General features: G+C 58.4%; 1 protein-coding gene across 1 annotated transcript; it reads left to right on the plus strand.

The window, feature by feature from the left end:
- Positions 1-1,777: 1,777 nt before the first annotated feature.
- On the plus strand, positions 1,778-20,134 carry LOC141735265 (uncharacterized). The gene is made up of 13 exons (XM_074567874.1): positions 1,778-3,064; positions 10,057-10,356; positions 17,146-17,284; positions 17,598-17,789; positions 18,213-18,331; positions 18,450-18,508; positions 18,824-18,972; positions 19,083-19,148; positions 19,239-19,401; positions 19,502-19,663; positions 19,765-19,844; positions 19,949-20,001; positions 20,099-20,134. Exons 1-13 carry the CDS (start codon positions 1,778-1,780, stop codon positions 20,132-20,134), a joined length of 2,805 nt encoding a protein of 934 aa, XP_074423975.1.
- The last annotated feature ends 245 nt before the right edge of the window (positions 20,135-20,379 follow it).

Consider the following 20,379-nt stretch of genomic DNA (forward strand, 5'->3'; position numbering starts at 1 on the left):
CCAACCCACTAACACCACCACCCCCACCCCTACCACCACCACCCCATCCACAAACATCACCACAACCCCCACCCCTACCACCACCACCGAACCCAATAACACCACCACCCCCACCCCTACCACCACCACCCAACCAACCAACACCACCACAACCCCCACCCCTATGACCACCACCACCCCCACCCCTACCACCACCACCTCATTAACCAACAACACCACAACCCCCACGCCTACCACCACCACCCAACCCACCAACACCACCCCCACCGCTGTCACCACCACCCAACCCACCAACAACACCAACACCCCCACCCCTACCACCACAACCCAACCCAATAACAACACCACCCCCACCCCTACCACCACCACCCAATCCACCAACAACACCACAACCCCCACCCCTATGACCATGACCAACCCCACCCCTACCACCACCACCCCATCCACAAACACCACCACAACCCCCACCCCTACCACCACCACCCAACCCACCAATAACACCACCACTTCCACCCCTACCACCACCACCGAACCCAACAACACCACCACCACCACCCCTACCACCACCCAACCCACCAACAACACCACAACCCCCACCCCTACCACCACCACCCAACCCAATCACAACACCACCCCCACCCTTACCACCCCCACCCAACCCACTAACACCACAACCCCCACCCCTACCAAGACCACCACCACCCCCAACCCTACCACCACCACCCAACCCACCAATAACACAACAACCCCCACCCCTACCACCACCACCCAACCCACCAACACCACCACAAACCCCTCCCCTATGACCACCACCACCCCTACCCCTACCACCACCACCCAACCCAGCAACACCACCACCACCACCCCCCCTAACACTGCCACCACCTCCACGCCCACCTCCAACACCACCACCATCCCTACCACTACGACTACCACCACCTCCAAACCCACCCCTACCACCACCACCCAAACCACCAACAACACCACAACCCCTACCACCCCCACCCCTACCACCACCACCCAACCCACCAACACCACCACAACCCCCTCCCCTATGACCACCACCACCCCTACCCCTACCACCACCACCCCATCCACCAACACCACAACCCCCACCCCTACCACCACCACCCAACCCACCAATAACACCACAACCCCCACCCCTACCACCACCACCCAACCCAATCACAACACCACCCCCACCCCTACCACCATCACCCAACCAACCAACACCACAACCCCCACCCTTACCACCACCACCCAACCCACTAACACCACAACCCCCACCCCTACCACTACCACCCAACCAACCAACACCACCACAACCCCCTCGCCTATGACCACCACCACCCCTACTCCTACCACCACCACATCCACCAACAACACCACAACCCCCACCCCTACCACCACCACCCAAACCACCAACACCACCACAACCCCCACCGCTACCATCACCACCCAACCCACTAACACCACCACCCCCACCCCTACCACCACCACCCAACCCACCAACAACACCACAACCCCCACCCCTACCACCACCACCCAACCAACCAACACCACCACAACCCCCTCCCCTATGACCACCACCACCCCCACCCCTACCACCACCACCTCATTAAGCAACAACACCACAACCCCCACACCTACCACCGCCACCCAACCCACCAACACCACCCCCACCCCTATCACCACCACCCAACCCGCCAACAAGACCACCACCCCCACCCCTACCACCACCACCCAATCCACCAACAACACCACAACCCCCACCCCTATGACCACGACCAACCCCACCCCTACCACCACCACCCCGTCCACGAACACCACCACAACCCCCACCCCTACCACCACCACCCAACCCAACAACACCACAACCCCCACCCCTACCACCACCACCCAACCCACCACTAACACCACAACCCCCACCCCTACCACCACCACCCAACCCACCAACACCACCACAACCCCTACCACCACCCCGTCCACGAACACCACCACAACCCCCACCCCTACCACCACCACCCAACCCACCAATAACACCACAACCCCCACCCCTACCATCACCACCCAACCCACCAACACCACCACAACCTCCTCCCCTACCACCACCACCACATCCACCAACACCACCACAACCCCCACCCCTCCCAACACCACCCAACCCACCAACAACACCACCACCCCCACCCCTAACACTGCCACCACCTCCACCCTTACCACCACCACCCAACCCACTAACAACACCACAACCCCCTCTCCTATGACCACCACTACCCCTACCACCACCCCCCCATCCACCAACAACACCACAACCCCCACCGCTACCACGACCACCAAAGCCACCAATAACACCACCACCCCCACCCCTACCATCACCACCCAACCCACCAACACCACCACATCCCCCACCGCTACCACCACCACCCAAGCCACCAATAACACCACCACCCCCACCCCTACCACCACCACCCCATCCACCAATACCACCACCACCCCCACCTCTACCACCACCACCCAACCCACCAACAGCACCACAACCCCTACCACCACCATCCAACCCACCAACACCACCACAACCCCCTCCCCTACCACCACCACCCAACCCACCAACAGCACCACAACCCCTACCACCACCACCCAACCCACCAACAACACAACAACCCCCTCCCCTATGATCACCACCACCCCTACCCCTACCACCACCACTCAACCCACCGACACCACCACCACCCCCACCCCTAACACTGCCACCACCTCCACACCCACCTCCAACACCACCACCATCTCTACCACTACGACTACCACCACCTCCAAACCCACCCCTACCACCACCACCCAACCCACCAACAACACGCCCACCCCCACCCCTACCACCACCTCCCAACCCACCAACACGACTACCCCCACTCCTATCACTACGACAACCACCCAAACCACCACCAACACCACCCCCACCACCAAAACCACCACCCCTACCCCTGACACTTGGACCACCACTCCACCCATGAACAACGCCACCATGACTACCTCTAGCACCACTACCACTGTCCCTACCACTACGATCATCACCACCTCCACCCCCACCACTACCTCCACCGCCACCACCGCCACCACCACCACCACTCCCCGTACCACTCATTCCACCAACGCAACCACCATGACCACCACCACCAATGCAGGTGAGTATTCCTCCTTGCTGGCACAACCTAGCCATCTTCCTCCTCCCTTTCCTCTCACCGTGCCCCAAGCATTCTCCAGGTGGCTTTGCCCTCCTGGCCTTTCTCTGGGCTCTCTCACAGCACCCATGTCCTGGGCTGCCTTTTCCAGGTCAATGCCAGAACGGGGGCACCTGGCTTGGCACCCATTGCGACTGTCCTGGTGGTTACGAGGGCACGTACTGTGAGACCCCCATCTGCAAGAATAACGGCACCTGGATGCCTCCCAATATTTGCCAGTGCACCGACAATTTCCAGGGGGATTATTGCCAGTATGCCAAGGAAACCATCGAGCTCAAAGATGGTAAGGAGCCATCCCAAGTTGTGCTACGTCACACTGGGGCTTCTGTGGGGGAGGCCCCAACGCAGGATTTGGGCTGAGGTCACCTCAGAGGGACGAACCAAATGGGGAGACCATGAGGAATCAACCTGGGAATGGGCTTAGGGTCACCTCAGAGGGACTGACCCGGGAATGGGGCCACCATGGAGGGACCAAGCCGGGAATGGAGTTGGGTCACCTCAGAGGGACCAACACGGGAATGGGGCCACCATGGAGGGACCAAGACAGGAATGGAGTTGGGTCACCTCAGAGGGACCAACACAGGAATGGGGCCACCATGGAGGGACCAAGCCGGGAATGGAGTTGGGTCACCTCAGAGGGACCGACCCGGGAATGGGGCCACCATGGAGGGACTGACCTGATCACCTGAATAAGGGATGGGGATAGGGATGGGGGGGATGGGGACACTTGAGTCTATTGCTTATGGGTTGTCGCCTGCTTGGTGAAGTAACGGTGAATGCAACGGTGGAGATGAAGGCGAAGATTGACAACAGGAATTTCACAGAAGACCTGAAAAATAAGACCTCTGCAGCTTACCGAGATTTTGAGAAGGAATTCAAGGAGCAGGTCAGGGCACAGCGATGCCAGGGGCATCCACGTGCTGGAGCAGCACTCCTGGGGGGGGTATTTGGGGCATGACGGGGCTGGTACCCACATCTCCCCACGGCTTCTCTTTGTCTTCCAGATGAGGAAGGTTTACGAACGTTTAGAGGGCTACCAAGATGTGGAGATCCACGAACTGACGTGAGTGCCCATCAGGGGCTGGGTGGTGTGTCCTCATGGGCTACTGACCCCCTCCATCTGCTCTGGCAGGGTGATTTGGGGTGAAGGGAACCACAAGGATCAATTCAGGGTGATGCTCTCCAAGGATGGGGCATCCACATCCCATCAAGCCACGTTCTGTCCCTGGGCTTCCTCCAAGGTGGCCCAGCCCCACATCAAAGCGGCCACACTGTCCCTCCACATCAGGGGACCCCAAATTAGTCCCAACTGGGTCCCCTGCAGTGTGGGACCGCAGCCTTAGCCCTGCTGAGCCACCGGTGCCCCTTCTTCTTGCAGCAACGGCAGCATTCTGGTGAACTACACCGTCCTCCTGAAGGTGCTCGTCAGCGCCACAGTGAACGCTACGGTGGAGACCATCTCCCAAAACCTCGTCAAAGCCGTCAATAACAACACCTTCTGCAACAGCAGCTGCGTAGGAGCCGACTGTGAGTGATGCTAGTGATTGCCCTCCACGTCTCAGTTGGCACCGGGACAAGGTCCTTGCTGGGGGATGGGGGGTTTGAGCCCAAGGGCTCCCACCAGCAGCTGCTCTCTCCATCCCAGGTGATTTCTGTTTCAACTCCAACTTCACCAACATCACCAGCTACGAGGTGAACGAGGTTGAAAGCAGTAAGTGAGCCCACAGGACATTCGTCCCCACCTCAGGACCCCTCAAACCACGTCCCTCTCCACCCTGAGCCATGCGCCACCTCCCTTAGGTCTGTGCGACAATTACATCGTGGAGGAGCTCAAGCCCTACTACACCGTGCTCATCACCAACACCAGCGTCTTCTGCATCACCAGATGTGACAAACGATCTCCTGATCCTCACAACTGCGTTCACGGCAAGTGCATTATGATGCTCTCGGGACCACAGTGCGAGTAAGCACCCTCTTGTGCACCCACCTACCTCCAAAATGGGTGCTCCCCTGGGTTTGGGGCAAAGCCCACATCACTCTCACCTCCTGGACATCTCCACCAGGTGTTTGGACCAGTCGGCGTTCTGGTACCAAGACAGCATGTGCAGCTCACGGATCAGCAAGATCGGGGTGGCCGTAGGGGTACCGGTGACCGGGTTGGTGGTGGCCATCGCCATCTTCACCGTCCTCCTGGTGCGGGCTAAGAGGCAGAAGGATGACTACAGGCAAGTGCATCGTCGTGGGGTGGGGTGGGGTCCCCTGGGGACCGTGCCTCCTTCTCATCCACCTCCGTCCCATCATGCAAGGCTCAGTTGACCTTTCACAGGGACCTCTATTGTGATGAGGAGGAAAGCTGGAACAACACTGAGGGCTTCTCCAGCGTCAACCAGGCAGCTACATTGGAAGGTAACGGGGTTGGATGGTGGTGGGCTGGGCAGGGGGGGTGGTTGTGACACCCGGGGAGCCGCTGGGGTTCCATGTCACCTCTTCTTCTACCCTGCATGCTCAGAGCCCTCTAGCGCCTCCTACATCAACCTGCAGAAGGTGGACACCTCACAGAAGGTGGGTGCCATGTCCCCTGGACCCTGATGCAGTCCCTCCACCCACTGCGGTGGGGACAACCCCCATCTTCTCACCCCCATCTCTCCTTCCCCAATAGATCCACATCAAACAACCGTCCTTCATCGTTCCCTGAGTGGAGCCACTCAGGAGCCAGTGGCGAGCAGAGGGGCACAAGGGGAGCGGGTGTGTGTCTCAGGGTGGCAAGCACCGGGAAATCCACCATCCTCTTCCTCCCTGCATGGCTCTTTACGATAGCACTTTCTATAATTTAATAAAACACTTATTTTATTGTCACCTGGCAGTTTCCGCTTGCTGTCAGGGACACGCAAGGTGGTCTCGTGCCCCGTGGGGCGGACGTGGGCTTGGCTGAAGGACAGGGCTTGGTGGTGGGATGCAAATTGCACCAAAAATACCCACAAAGCAGGAAGGGAACACATCTGGGGAGGAGTTCATTGCTGAGTGAACAATTGGAACTTGCCATGGGAATCACCCCAAAGGTGCAAGTCCAACGGGTGACGCACATGGGAGAATTTGCCCTTGTTCCCACCCCCGGGGTTAACTATCAGCCCAGAGTTTCATCCACGCCTCCTTCCCAGCCTCTCTGTGGGGAAGGGGATAAAGAGCTGTGGGGTGGAGGCCACCCGTGGCGGCTGTGGAGGATGGGGACATCGAGGGGGTGGCCAAGGTGGCAGCACCCATGGATGGTGGGACCATTGAGGGTGGTCCTAAGGTGGCAGCACCCATGGATAGTGGGATATGCAAGGAATGAAATGGGGTCTGGGGTCACCCATCTGAATATCACCTACCCCTCCATGCAGAGGGGGACGGGGAAGAAAGTCCAAACTCTGCAGAAAAAAGACGTTGAGGGTGTGGGCAGGTGTGGCCCCACCCCTACCTGGCAGGTCCTGGTGTGGGGTAGGAAGGTTCCCCCGCGGGCAGCAGGGTGGGGATCCCGGGGGGCATCACCCCAGAAATGGGCTGCAAAAGGGGCATTAACGGCCTCTTGCCCCCTCCCCAAGTCTACGTTGGGGTTTTCCCAGTACAAACCAGTGTCACCAGCGCCTTTCCAATGTCTTTATTAGGAAGAAAGAGGGGGTCCAGCCCCACTTTCTTTTTTTCTGGGGGGAGATTTCAGAGGTGCTGGTGGGCATCATGACTGAGGTTTCAGAGGTTCCACTGGGCACTGTGACTGCAGAGGTGCTGGTGGTCATTGAGGTTTCGGAGGTGCTGGTGGGCACGGTGGTTGTGGCGATGCTGGTGGGCACGGTTGTTGTGGACACGAGCGTAGCTGTGGAGCTTTCAGTGTTGCTGGTGGTTGTGGTGGCTGTAGAGGTGCTCGTGGACATTGTGGATGGAGAGGCACTTGTTCCCATGGTTGTTGTAGACGTGCTGGTGGTTGTGGGGATTTCAAAGGTGCTGGTGGGCATGGTGACCCTAGAGGTGCTGGAGGGTGTGGAGACTTCAGAGGTGCTGATGAGCATGGTGACCGTAGAAGGTGCTGGCGGGAATGGCGACAGTAGAGGTGCTACTGAGTGTTGAAATTTCAGAGGTGCGGGTGGCTGTGGGGATTTCAGAGGTGCTGGTGGGAGAGGTGACCGCAGATGTGTTGGTGGCTGTGGGGATTTCAGAGGCGCTGGTGGGCGTGGAGGTTTCAGAGGTGCTGGTGGGCATGGTTGTGGAGATGATGGTGGCTGTGGAGGTTTCAGCAGTGCTGGTGGGCGTGGTGGCTGTAGAGGTGCTGATGGGCATGGTGGATGGAGAGGTGCTTGTTCCCATGGCTGTAGTAGAGGTGCTTGGTGGTTGTGGGGATTTCGGAGGTGCTGGTGGGCGTGGTGACCATCGAGGTGCTGCTGGGTGTGGAGGTTTCAGAGGTGCTGGTGGTTGTGGGGATTTCGGAGGTGCTGGTGGGCGTGGTGACCATCGAGGTGCTGCTGGGTGTGGAGGTTTCAGAGGTGCTGGAGGGTGCCACAGTTGCAGAGATGCTGGTGCCTGTGAAGGTTTCAGAGGTGCTGGTAAACCTTGTGGTTTCAGAGGTGCTGGAGGGCGTGGTGTATGTAGAGGTGGTGGTGGGCATGGTTGTTGTGGAGATGATGGTGATCATGGTGGTTTCTGTGGAGTCGCTGGTGGTAGTGATGGTTTCTGCAGAATCTCCGGTGCACGTGGTGGTTTCTGTGGACTCGCTGGTGGCATGGCTACAAATACACTCAAGATGTTCCTTCTCTATGTCCTCCACCATGGGGTCTCCAAAGGGCTTCATGGCACCAGGGTGGTGTCCTGCTGGGGATATCATGGGGACACCAGCACCCTGTAGAGTGTCACCACCATGACTCCACAGCCACCGTGGGCCCAAATATTGGCCAGGAACCACATTGCCATCTGATGACCCCAGCCTGATGCTATCTTCCCAGACCTGTTGACATCACAGGACCTGTCCCATGTCCCCATCCCACCTCCTCATCCCATATCCCACATCTTCATCCCACATCCCCATTCCACCTCATCACCTCACGTCCCCATTCCCGTCCCCATCCTGCTCCTGCCCCCAACCTGCCTCCACGGTGGGGACAAATCACGGCCAGGGCTGGTGGGGAAAGGACAGGGTCTTGGAGATGGCTGGGACATTCCCAGAAGGATCTCATGGACCTTAGGGGAGGGCGATGGGCACCCGATGTCACGACATGTCCCTTGGGACAACATGTCTGCTGAGAAATGGGTGTTGGCACTTGCCCCTTTGTTCCCAGCACCCGCAGCTCAGGTTTCATCCCTCCTACTTCTTAATTGTGACCAAAGGTCCCTGTCACCCTCAACGACTCTCCCTGTCCCATTCCCTCCACACCTGTGATCGGCAGCGGTTGAACAAGCCAAGGTGCCCCCCTCCACCGCCGCAGGCCCCCAACTCTGAGGTGCGGAGAGATGGGGGTTCGTCTGTGGGGTAGCCTGGCCCTGGTCTGCATCTGCTTCCTGGTCGTCATGAGAGGTGGGTGCTGCTGGTGCTGGGACCTCCCATTCCCATTCCACCGCTCCAGTTTCGTCACTGGGGGGACACCCTGAGGACTGGAGGTGGGACAGGGGTGGGCGCGAGGGTCTTCCAAGGACCCCGTGCTGCAGGGCTGATCATGAACAAGCATGAATTGGGGTCCGGGCGGGGGGGTAGCTATGGGTCTCTGGGGGGGGAGGGTCCATGGATCTTTGGGACCCAACTGTGGGTCTTGGAAGGTCTGGGGGGGTCTTTGGAGAACCAAGGGCAAGTCTTTGGGGGGCAATGGGGGTTCACTTTGGTGGATGTGCGTCTTTGGAGGTCCATGGGTTGTTGGGAGACAACTGGGGGTTGTTTAACTGCTCGGACTAAAGGCAAAAGTCCCTTTTGCCGTTCAGAGTATCGTTGGTCTCTTTCTTTAAAAGCACTTGAGCTCAACAATAGAGGTCTTTTTGGTCCACGGGGGCCAGTTTGGAACAGGGGCCTTGGGAGAACCAGGGGCAGGTCTCTGGGGGGACGTTGGCTATGGTGGATGTGGCTCTTTGGAGATCCATGGGTTTTTGGGACCCAGCTGTGGGTGCTGGAAGGTCTTGGGAGGGGTCTTTGGGGAACCAGGGGCGGGTCTTTGGGGGTTGTTGGTCTATGGAGGACATGGGTGTTTGGGGGTCAATGTGTTTAGGGGGATGTGGGTGGTTGCGGGGCAAGGGCAGGTGCTTGACATGTAGGAGAAAGTGGGAAGGCACCCACGAAAGGGCCCGGAGACTGTCACTGCCTGTCCTGGGAGGGGGGTGGCCACCCGCCTGAGGAGCCCGGGCGCAGGTAGGTGTCAGAGCATTGGGTCAAGATCCAAAGGACCTTCTGACACCCACATCGTCTCGCCTGTTCTGCATAGATGATGCTGGCCAGCATGCCCCGCGGGACAAAGGGCAACCAATCAGGCAGAGTTCTCCTTTACCCAAGACGGGACATTGGACTCCTCGTGCCCAAGAGACGAAAGTGAAAAAGAGAGAGGAAGACCCTCCAGACACCACCAGCAGGAGAAACCCGTTGGTGCCGGTTGAGAAGAAGGGACCCGCACGGACGAAGAGGGATGAAGACACGAGCCTCAACAGGTTTCTTAGCCCCACTCTCCACACAAGTCCTACAAGCCCAAGGAATACTTCACCACGCACCACAGCTCCAAAGGCCAATAACAAATCTCAATATACCCCCCCCACCCCCACCCCTATGGCCATCACCCCACCCACCAACAACACCCCCATCCCCACACCTACCAACACCCCCCAACCCACTAACACCACCAGCACCCCTACACCTACCAACACCACCACCCAACCCACCACCAACACCAACACCCCAACCCCTACCACCACCACCCAACCCACCAACGCCACAACCACCCCCACCCCTACCAACACCACCACCCAATCCAGCAGCACCATGACCCTCCCCACCCCTATGACCACCACCCCACCCACCAACACCACAACCACCCCCACCCCTACCAACACCACCACCTCAACTACCTCTACCACCACTACCACCGTCCCTACCACTTATTCCACCAACGCAACCACCATGACCACCACCACCAATGCAGGTGAGTATTCCTCCTTGCTGGCACAACCTAGCCATCTTCCTCCTCCCTTTCCTCTCACCGTGCCCCAAGCATTCTCCAGGTGGCTTTGCCCTCCTGGCCTTTCTCCGGGCTCTCTCACAGCACCCATGTCCTGGGCTGCCTTTTCCAGGTCAATGCCAGAACGGGGGCACCTGGCTTGGCACCCATTGCGACTGTCCTGGTGGTTACGAGGGCACGCACTGTGAGACCCCCATCTGCAAGAATAACGGCACCTGGATGCCTCCCAATATTTGCCAGTGCACCGACAATTTCCAGGGGGATTATTGCCAGTATGCCAAGGAAACCATCGAGCTCAAAGATGGTAAGGAGCCATCCCAAGTTGTGCTACGTCACACTGGGGCTTCTGTGGGGGAGGCCCCAACGCAGAATTTGGGCTGAGGTCACCTCAGAGGGACGAACCAAATGGGGAGACCATGAGGAATCAACCTGGGAATGGGCTTAGGGTCACCTCAGAGGGACCAACACGGGAATGGGGCCACCATGGAGGGACCAAGCCGGGAATGGAGTTGGGTCACCTCAGAGGGACCAACACGGGAATGGGGCCACCATGGAGGGACCAAGCCGGGAATGGAGTTGGGTCACCTCAGAGGGACCGACCCGGGAATGGGGCCACCATGGAGGGACTGACCTGATCACCTGAATAAGGGATGGGGATAGGGATGGGGATGGGGGGGATGGGGACACTTGAGTCTATTGCTTATGGGTTGTCGCCTGCTTGGTGAAGTAACGGTGAATGCAACGGTGGAAATGAAGGCGAAGATTGACAACAGGAATTTCACAGAAGACCTGAAAAATAAGACCTCTGCAGCTTACCGAGATTTTGAGAAGGAATTCAAGGAGCAGGTCAGGGCACAGCGATGCCAGGGGCATCCACGTGCTGGAGCAGCACTCCTGGGGGGGGTATTTGGGGCATGACGGGGCTGGTACCCGCATCTCCCCACGGCTTCTCTTTGTCTTCCAGATGAGGAAGGTTTACGAACGTTTAGAGGGCTACCAAGATGTGGAGATCCACGAACTGACGTGAGTGCCCATCAGGGGCTGGGTGGTGTGTCCTCATGGGCTACTGACCCCCTCCATCTGCTCTGGCAGGGTGATTTGGGGTGAAGGGACCCACAAGGATCAATTCAAGGTGATGCTCTCCAAGGATGGGGCATCCACATCCCTTCAAGCCACGTTCTGTCCCTGGGCTTCCTCCAAGGTGGCCCAGCCCCACATCAAAGCGGCCACACTGTCCCTCCACATCAGGGGACCCCAAATTAGTCCCAACTGGGTCCCCTGCAGTGTGGGACCGCAGCCTTAGCCCTGCTGAGCCACCGGTGCCCCTTCTTCTTGCAGCAATGGCAGCATTCTGGTGAACTACACCGTCCTCCTGAAGGTGCTCGTCAGCGCCACAGTGAACGCTACGGTGGAGACCATCTCCCAAAACCTCGTCAAAGCCGTCAATAACAACACCTTCTGCAACAGCAGCTGCGTAGGAGCCGACTGTGAGTGATGCTAGTGATTGCCCTCCACGTCTCAGTTGGCACCGGGGCAATGGGGGGATTGGGGGTTTGAGCCCAAGGGATCCCACCAGCAGCTGCTCTCTCCATCCCAGGTGATTTCTGTTTCAACTCCAACTTCACCAACATCACCAGCTACGAGGTGAACGAGGTTGAAAGCAGTAAGTGAGCCCACAGGACATTCGTCCCCACCCCAGGACCCCTCAAACCACGTCCCTCTCCACCCTGAGCCATGCGCCACCTCCCTTAGGTCTGTGCGACAATTACATCGTGGAGGAGCTCAAGCCCTACTACACCCTGCTCATCACCAACACCAGCGTCTTCTGCATCACCAGATGTGACAAACGATCTCCTGATCCTCACAACTGCGTCCACGGCAAGTGCATCATGATGCTCTCGGGACCACAGTGCCAGTAAGCACCCTCTTGTGCACCCACCTACCTCCAAAATGGGTGCTCCCCTCGGTTTGGGGCAAAGCCCACATCAGTCTCACCTCCTGGACATCTCCACCAGGTGTTTGGACCAGTCGGCGTTCTGGTACCAAGACAGCATGTGCAGCTCACGGATCAGCAAGATCGGGGTGGCCGTAGGGGTACCGGTGACCGGGTTGGTGGTGGCCATCGCCATCTTCACCGTCCTCCTGGTGCGGGCTAAGAGGCAGAAGGATGACTACAGGCAAGTGCATCGTCGTGGGGTGGGGTGGGGTCCCCTGGGGACCGTGCCTCCTTCTCATCCACCTCCGTCCCATCATGCAAGGCTCAGTTGACCTTTCACAGGGACCTCTATCGTGATGAGGAGGAAAGCTGGAACAACACTGAGGGCTTCTCCAGCGTCAACCAGGCAGCTACATTGGAAGGTAACGGGGTTGGATGGTGGTGGGCTGGGCAGGGGGGGTGTGTTGTGACACCCGGGGAGCCGCTGGGGTTCCATGTCACCTCTTCTTCTACCCTGCATGCTCAGAGCCCTCTAGTGCCACCTACATCAACCTGCAGAAGGTGGACACCTCACAGAAGGTGGGTGCCATGTCCCCTGGACCCTGATGCAGTCCCGCCACCCACTGCGGTGGGGACAACCCCCATCTTCTCACCCCCATCTCTCCTTCCCCACTAGATCCACATCAAACAACCGCCCTTCATCGTTCCCTGAGTGGAGCCACTCAGGAGGCAGTGGCGAGCAGAGGGGCACAAGGGGAGCGGGTGTGTGTCTCAGGGTGGCAAGCACCGGGAAATCCACCATCCTCTTCCTCCCTGCATGGCTCTTTACGATAGCACTTTCTATAATTTAATAAAACACTTATTTTATTGTCACCTGGCAGTTTCCGCATACCGTCAGGGACACGCAAGGTGGTCTCATGCCCCGTGGGGCGGACGTGGGCTCGGCTGGAGGACAGGTCTTGGTGGTGGGATGCAAATTGCGCCAAAAAATACCCACAAAGCAGGAAGGGAACACATCTGGGGAGGAGTTCATTGCTGAGTGAAGAATTGGAACTTGCCATGGGAATCACCCCAAAGGTGCAAGTCCAACGGGTGACACACATGGGAGAATTTGCCCTTGTTCCCACCCCCGGGGTTAACTATCAGCCCAGAGTTTCATCCACGCCTCCTTCCCAGCCTCTCTGTGGGGAAGGGGATAAAGAGCTGTGGGGTGGAGGCCACCCGTGGTGGCTGTGGAGGATGGGGACATCGAGGGGGTGGCCAAGGTGGCACTACCCATGGGTGGTGGGACCATTGAGGGTGGTCCTAAGGTGGCAGCACCCATGGATAGTGGGATATGCAAGGAATGAAATGGGGTCTGGGGTCACCCATCTGAATATCACCTACCCCTCCATGCAGAGGGGGACGGGGAAGAAAGTCCAAACTCTGCAGAAAAAAGACGTTGAGGGTGTGGGCAGGTGTGGCCCCACCCCTACCTGGCAGGTCCTGGTGTGGGGTAGGAAGGTTCCCCCGCGGGCAGCAGGGTGGGGATCCCGGGGGGCATCACCCCAGAAATGGGCTGCAAAAGGGGCATTAACGGCCTCTTGCCCCCTCCCCAAGCCTACGTTGGCGTTTTCCCAGTACAAACCAGTGTCACCAGCGCCTTTCCAATGTCTTTATTAGGAAGAAAGAGGGGGTCCAGCCCCACTTTCTTTTTTTCTGGGGGGAGATTTCAGAGGTGCTGGTGGGCATCATGACTGAGGTTTCAGAGGTTCCACTGGGCACTGTGACTGCAGAGGTGCTGGTGGTCATTGAGGTTTCGGAGGTGCTGGTGGGCACGGTGGTTGTGGCGATGCTGGTGGGCACGGTTGTTGTGGACACGAGCGTAGCTGTGGAGCTTTCAGTGTTGCTGGTGGTTGTGGTGGCCGTAGAGGTGCTCGTGGACATTGTGGATGGAGAGGCACTTGTTCCCATGGTTGTTGTAGACGTGCTGGTGGTTGTGGGGATTTCAAAGGTGCTGGTGGGCATGGTGACCATAGAGGTGCTGGAGGGTGTGGAGACTTCAGAGGTGCTGATGAGCATGGTGACCGTAGAAGGTGCTGGCGGGAATGGCGACAGTAGAGGTGCTACTGAGTGTTGAAATTTCAGAGGTGCGGGTGGCTGTGGGGATTTCAGAGGCGCTGGTGGGCGTGGAGGTTTCAGAGGTGCTGGTGGGCATGGTTGTGGAGATGATGGTGGCTGTGGAGGTTTCAGCAGTGCTGGTGGGCGTGGTGGCTGTAGAGGTGCTGATGGGCATGGTGGATGGAGAGGTGCTTGTTCCCATGGCTGTAGTAGAGGTGCTTGGTGGTTGTGGGGATTTAGGAGGTGCTGGTGGGTGTGGTGACCATCGAGGTGCTGCTGGGTGTGGAGGTTTCAGAGGTGCTGGTGGTTGTGGGGATTTCGGAGGTGCTGGTGGGCGTGGTGACCATCGAGGTGCTGCTGGGTGTGGAGGTTTCAGAGGTGCTGGAGGGTGCCACAGTTGTAGAGATGCTGGTGCCTGTGAAGGTTTCAGAGGTGCTGGTAAACCTTGTGGTTTCAGAGGTGCTGGAGGGCGTGGTGTATGTAGAGGTGGTGGTGGGCATGGTTGTTGTGGAGATGATGGTGATCATGGTGGTTTCTGTGGAGTCGCTGGTGGTAGTGATGGTTTCTGCAGAATCTCCGGTGCACGTGGTGGTTTCTGTGGACTCGCTGGTGGCATGGCTACAAATACACTCAAGATGTTCCTTCTCTATGTCCTCCACCATGGGGTCTCCAAAGGGCTTCGTGGCACCAGGGTGGTGTCCTGCTGGGGACATCATGGGGACACCAGCACCCTGTAGAGTGTCACCACCATGACTCCACAGCCACCGTGGGCCCAAATATTGGCCAGGAACCACATTGCCATCTGATGACCCCAGCCTGATGCTATCTTCCCAGACCTGTTGACATCACAGGACCTGTCCCATGTCCCCATCCCACCTCCTCATCCCATATCCCACATCTTCATCCCACATCCCCATTCCACCTCATCACCTCACGTCCCCATTCCCGTCCCCATCCTGCTCCTGCCCCCAACCTGCCTCCACGGTGGGGACAAATCACGGCCAGGGCTGGTGGGGAAAGGACAGGGTCTTGGAGATGGCTGGGACATTCCCCGAAGGATCTCATGGACCTTAGGGGAGGGCGATGGGCACCCGATGTCACGACATGTCCCTTGGGACAACATGTCTGCTGAGAAATGGGTGTTGGCACTTGCCCCTTTGTTCCCAGCACCCGCAGCTCAGGTTTCATCCCTCCTACTTCTTAATTGTGACCAAAGGTCCCTGTCACCCTCAACGACTCTCCCTGTCCCATTCCCTCCACACCTGTGATCGGCAGCGGTTGAACAAGCCAAGGTGCCCCCCTCCACCGCCGCAGGCCCCCAACTCTGAGGTGCGGAGAGATGGGGGTTCGTCTGTGGGGTAGCCTGGCCCTGGTCTGCATCTGCTTCCTGGTCGTCATGAGAGGTGGGTGCTGCTGGTGCTGGGACCTCCCATTCCCATTCCACCGCTCCAGTTTCGTCACTGGGGGGACACCCTGAGGACTGGAGGTGGGACAGGGGTGGGCGCGAGGGTCTTCCAAGGACCCCGTGCTGCAGGGCTGATCATGAACAAGCATGAATTGGGGTCCGGGCGGGGGGGTAGCTATGGGTCTCTGGGGGGGGTCCATGGATCTTTGGGACCCAACTGTGGGTCTTGGAAGGTCTGGGGGGGTCTTTGGAGAACCAAGGGCAAGTCTTTGGGGGGGAATGGGGGTTCACGTTGGTGGGTGTGGGTCTTTGGAGGTCCATGGGTTGTTGGGAGACAACTGGGGGTTGTTTAACTGCTCGGACTAAAGGCAAAAGTCCCTTTTGCCGTTCAGAGTATCGTTGGTCTCTTTCTTTAAAAGCACTTGAGCTCAACAATAGAGGTCTTTTTGGTCCACGGGGGCCAGTTTGGAACAGGGGCCTTGGGAGAACCAAGGGCAGGTCTCTGGGGGGACGTTGGCTATGGTGGATGTGGCTCTTTGGAGATCCATGGGTTTTTGGGACCCAGCTGTGGGTGCTGGAAGGTCTTGGGAGGGGTCTTTGGGGAACCAGGGGCGGGTCTTTGGGGGTTGTTGGTCTATGGAGGACATGGGTGTTTGGGGGTCAATGTGTTTAGGGGGATGTGGGTGGTTGCGGGGCAAGGGCAGGTGCTTGACATGTAGGAGAAAGTGGGAAGGCACCCACAAAAGGGCCCGGAGACTGTCACTGCCTGTCCTGGGAGGGGGGTGGCCACCCGCCTGAGGAGCCCGGGCGCAGGTAGGTGTCAGAGCATTGGGTCAAGATCCAAAGGACCTTCTGACACCCACATCGTCTCGCCTGTTCTGCATAGATGATGCTGGCCAGCATGCCCCGCGGGACAAAGGGCAACCAATCAGGCAGAGTTCTCCTTTACCCAAGACGGGACATTGGACTCCTCGTGCCCAAGAGACGAAAGTGAAAAAGAGAGAGGAAGACCCTCCAGACACCACCAGCAGGAGAAACCCGTTGGTGCCGGTTGAGAAGAAGGGACCCGCACGGACGAAGAGGGATGAAGACACGAGCCTCAACAGGTTTCTTAGCCCCACTCTCCACACAAGTCCTACAAGCCCAAGGAATACTTCACCACGCACCACAGCTCCAAAGGCCAATAACAAATCTCAATATACCCCCCCCACCCCCACCCCTATGGCCATCACCCCACCCACCAACAACACCCCCATCCCCACACCTACCAACACCCCCCAACCCACTAACACCACCAGCACCCCTACACCTACCAACACCACCACCCAACCCACCACCAACACCAACACCCCAACCCCTACCACCACCACCCAACCCACCAACGCCACAACCACCCCCACCCCTACCAACACCACCACCCAATCCAGCAGCACCATGACCCTCCCCACCCCTATGACCACCACCCCACCCACCAACACCACAACCACCCCCACCCCTACCAACACCACCACCTCAACTACCTCTACCACCACTACCACCGTCCCTACCACTTATTCCACCAACGCAACCACCATGACCACCACCACCAATGCAGGTGAGTATTCCTCCTTGCTGGCACAACCTAGCCATCTTCCTCCTCCCTTTCCTCTCACCGTGCCCCAAGCATTCTCCAGGTGGCTTTGCCCTCCTGGCCTTTCTCCGGGCTCTCTCACAGCACCCATGTCCTGGGCTGCCTTTTCCAGGTCAATGCCAGAACGGGGGCACCTGGCTTGGCACCCATTGCAAATGTCCTGGTGGTTACGAGGGCACGTACTGTGAGACCCCCATCTGCAAGAATAACGGCACCTGGATGCCTCCCAATATTTGCCAGTGCACCGACAATTTCCAGGGGGATTATTGCCAGTATGCCAAGGAAACCATCGAGCTCAAAGATGGTAAGGAGCCATCCCAAGTTGTGCTACGTCACACTGGGGCTTCTGTGGGGGAGGCCCCAACGCAGAATTTGGGCTGAGGTCACCTCAGAGGGACGAACCAAATGGGGAGACCATGAGGAATCAACCTGGGAATGGGCTTAGGGTCACCTCAGAGGGACCAACACGGGAATGGGGCCACCATGGAGGGACCAAGCCGGGAATGGAGTTGGGTCACCTCAGAGGGACCAACACGGGAATGGGGCCACCATGGAGGGACCAAGCCGGGAATGGAGTTGGGTCACCTCAGAGGGACCGACCCGGGAATGGGGCCACCATGGAGGGACTGACCTGATCACCTGAATAAGGGATGGGGATAGGGATGGGGATGGGGGGGATGGGGACACTTGAGTCTATTGCTTATGGGTTGTCGCCTGCTTGGTGAAGTAACGGTGAATGCAACGGTGGAAATGAAGGCGAAGATTGACAACAGGAATTTCACAGAAGACCTGAAAAATAAGACCTCTGCAGCTTACCGAGATTTTGAGAAGGAATTCAAGGAGCAGGTCAGGGCACAGCGATGCCAGGGGCATCCACGTGCTGGAGCAGCACTCCTGGGGGGGGTATTTGGGGCATGACGGGGCTGGTACCCGCATCTCCCCACGGCTTCTCTTTGTCTTCCAGATGAGGAAGGTTTACGAACGTTTAGAGGGCTACCAAGATGTGGAGATCCACGAACTGACGTGAGTGCCCATCAGGGGCTGGGTGGTGTGTCCTCATGGGCTACTGACCCCCTCCATCTGCTCTGGCAGGGTGATTTGGGGTGAAGGGACCCACAAGGATCAATTCAAGGTGATGCTCTCCAAGGATGGGGCATCCACATCCCTTCAAGCCACGTTCTGTCCCTGGGCTTCCTCCAAGGTGGCCCAGCCCCACATCAAAGCGGCCACACTGTCCCTCCACATCAGGGGACCCCAAATTAGTCCCAACTGGGTCCCCTGCAGTGTGGGACCGCAGCCTTAGCCCTGCTGAGCCACCGGTGCCCCTTCTTCTTGCAGCGAGGGCAGCATTCTGGTGAACTACACCGTCCTCCTGAAGGTGCTCGTCAGCGCCACAGTGAACGCTACGGTGGAGACCATCTCCCAAAACCTCGTCAAAGCCGTCAATAACAACACCTTCTGCAACAGCAGCTGCGTAGGAGCCGACTGTGAGTGATGCTAGTGATTGCCCTCCACGTCTCAGTTGGCACCGGGGCAATGGGGGGATTGGGGGTTTGAGCCCAAGGGATCCCACCAGCAGCTGCTCTCTCCATCCCAGGTGATTTCTGTTTCAACTCCAACTTCACCAACATCACCAGCTACGAGGTGAACGAGGTTGAAAGCAGTAAGTGAGCCCACAGGACATTCGTCCCCACCCCAGGACCCCTCAAACCACGTCCCCGCTCCACCCTGAGCCATGCGCCACCTCCCTTAGGTCTGTGCGACAATTACATCGTGGAGGAGCTCAAGCCCTACTACACCCTGCTCATCACCAACACCAGCGTCTTCTGCATCACCAGATGTGACAAACGATCTCCTGATCCTCACAACTGCGTCCACGGCAAGTGCATCATGATGCTCTCGGGACCACAGTGCCAGTAAGCACCCTCTTGTGCACCCACCTACCTCCAAAATGGGTGCTCCCCTCGGTTTGGGGCAAAGCCCACATCAGTCTCACCTCCTGGACATCTCCACCAGGTGTTTGGACCAGTCGGCGTTCTGGTACCAAGACAGCATGTGCAGCTCACGGATCAGCAAGATCGGGGTGGCCGTAGGGGTACCGGTGACCGGGTTGGTGGTGGCCATCGCCATCTTCACCGTCCTCCTGGTGCGGGCTAAGAGGCAGAAGGATGACTACAGGCAAGTGCATCGTCGTGGGGTGGGGTGGGGTCCCCTGGGGACCGTGCCTCCTTCTCATCCACCTCCGTCCCATCATGCAAGGCTCAGTTGACCTTTCACAGGGACCTCTATCGTGATGAGGAGGAAAGCTGGAACAACACTGAGGGCTTCTCCAGCGTCAACCAGGCAGCTACATTGGAAGGTAACGGGGTTGGATGGTGGTGGGCTGGGCAGGGGGGGTGTGTTGTGACACCCGGGGAGCCGCTGGGGTTCCATGTCACCTCTTCTTCTACCCTGCATGCTCAGAGCCCTCTAGTGCCACCTACATCAACCTGCAGAAGGTGGACACCTCACAGAAGGTGGGTGCCATGTCCCCTGGACCCTGATGCAGTCCCGCCACCCACTGCGGTGGGGACAACCCCCATCTTCTCACCCCCATCTCTCCTTCCCCACTAGATCCACATCAAACAACCGCCCTTCATCGTTCCCTGAGTGGAGCCACTCAGGAGGCAGTGGCGAGCAGAGGGGCACAAGGGGAGTGGGTGTGTGTCTCAGGGTGGCAAGCACCGGGAAATCCACCATCCTCTTCCTCCCTGCATGGCTCTTTACGATAGCACTTTCTATAATTTAATAAAACACTTATTTTATTGTCACCTGGCAGTTTCCGCATACCGTCAGGGACACGCAAGGTGGTCTCATGCCCCGTGGGGCGGACGTGGGCTCGGCTGGAGGACAGG

Source organism: Larus michahellis, chromosome 30, assembly GCF_964199755.1.
Source record: "Larus michahellis chromosome 30, bLarMic1.1, whole genome shotgun sequence".
In the NCBI taxonomy this organism is placed as follows: domain Eukaryota; kingdom Metazoa; phylum Chordata; class Aves; order Charadriiformes; family Laridae; genus Larus; species Larus michahellis.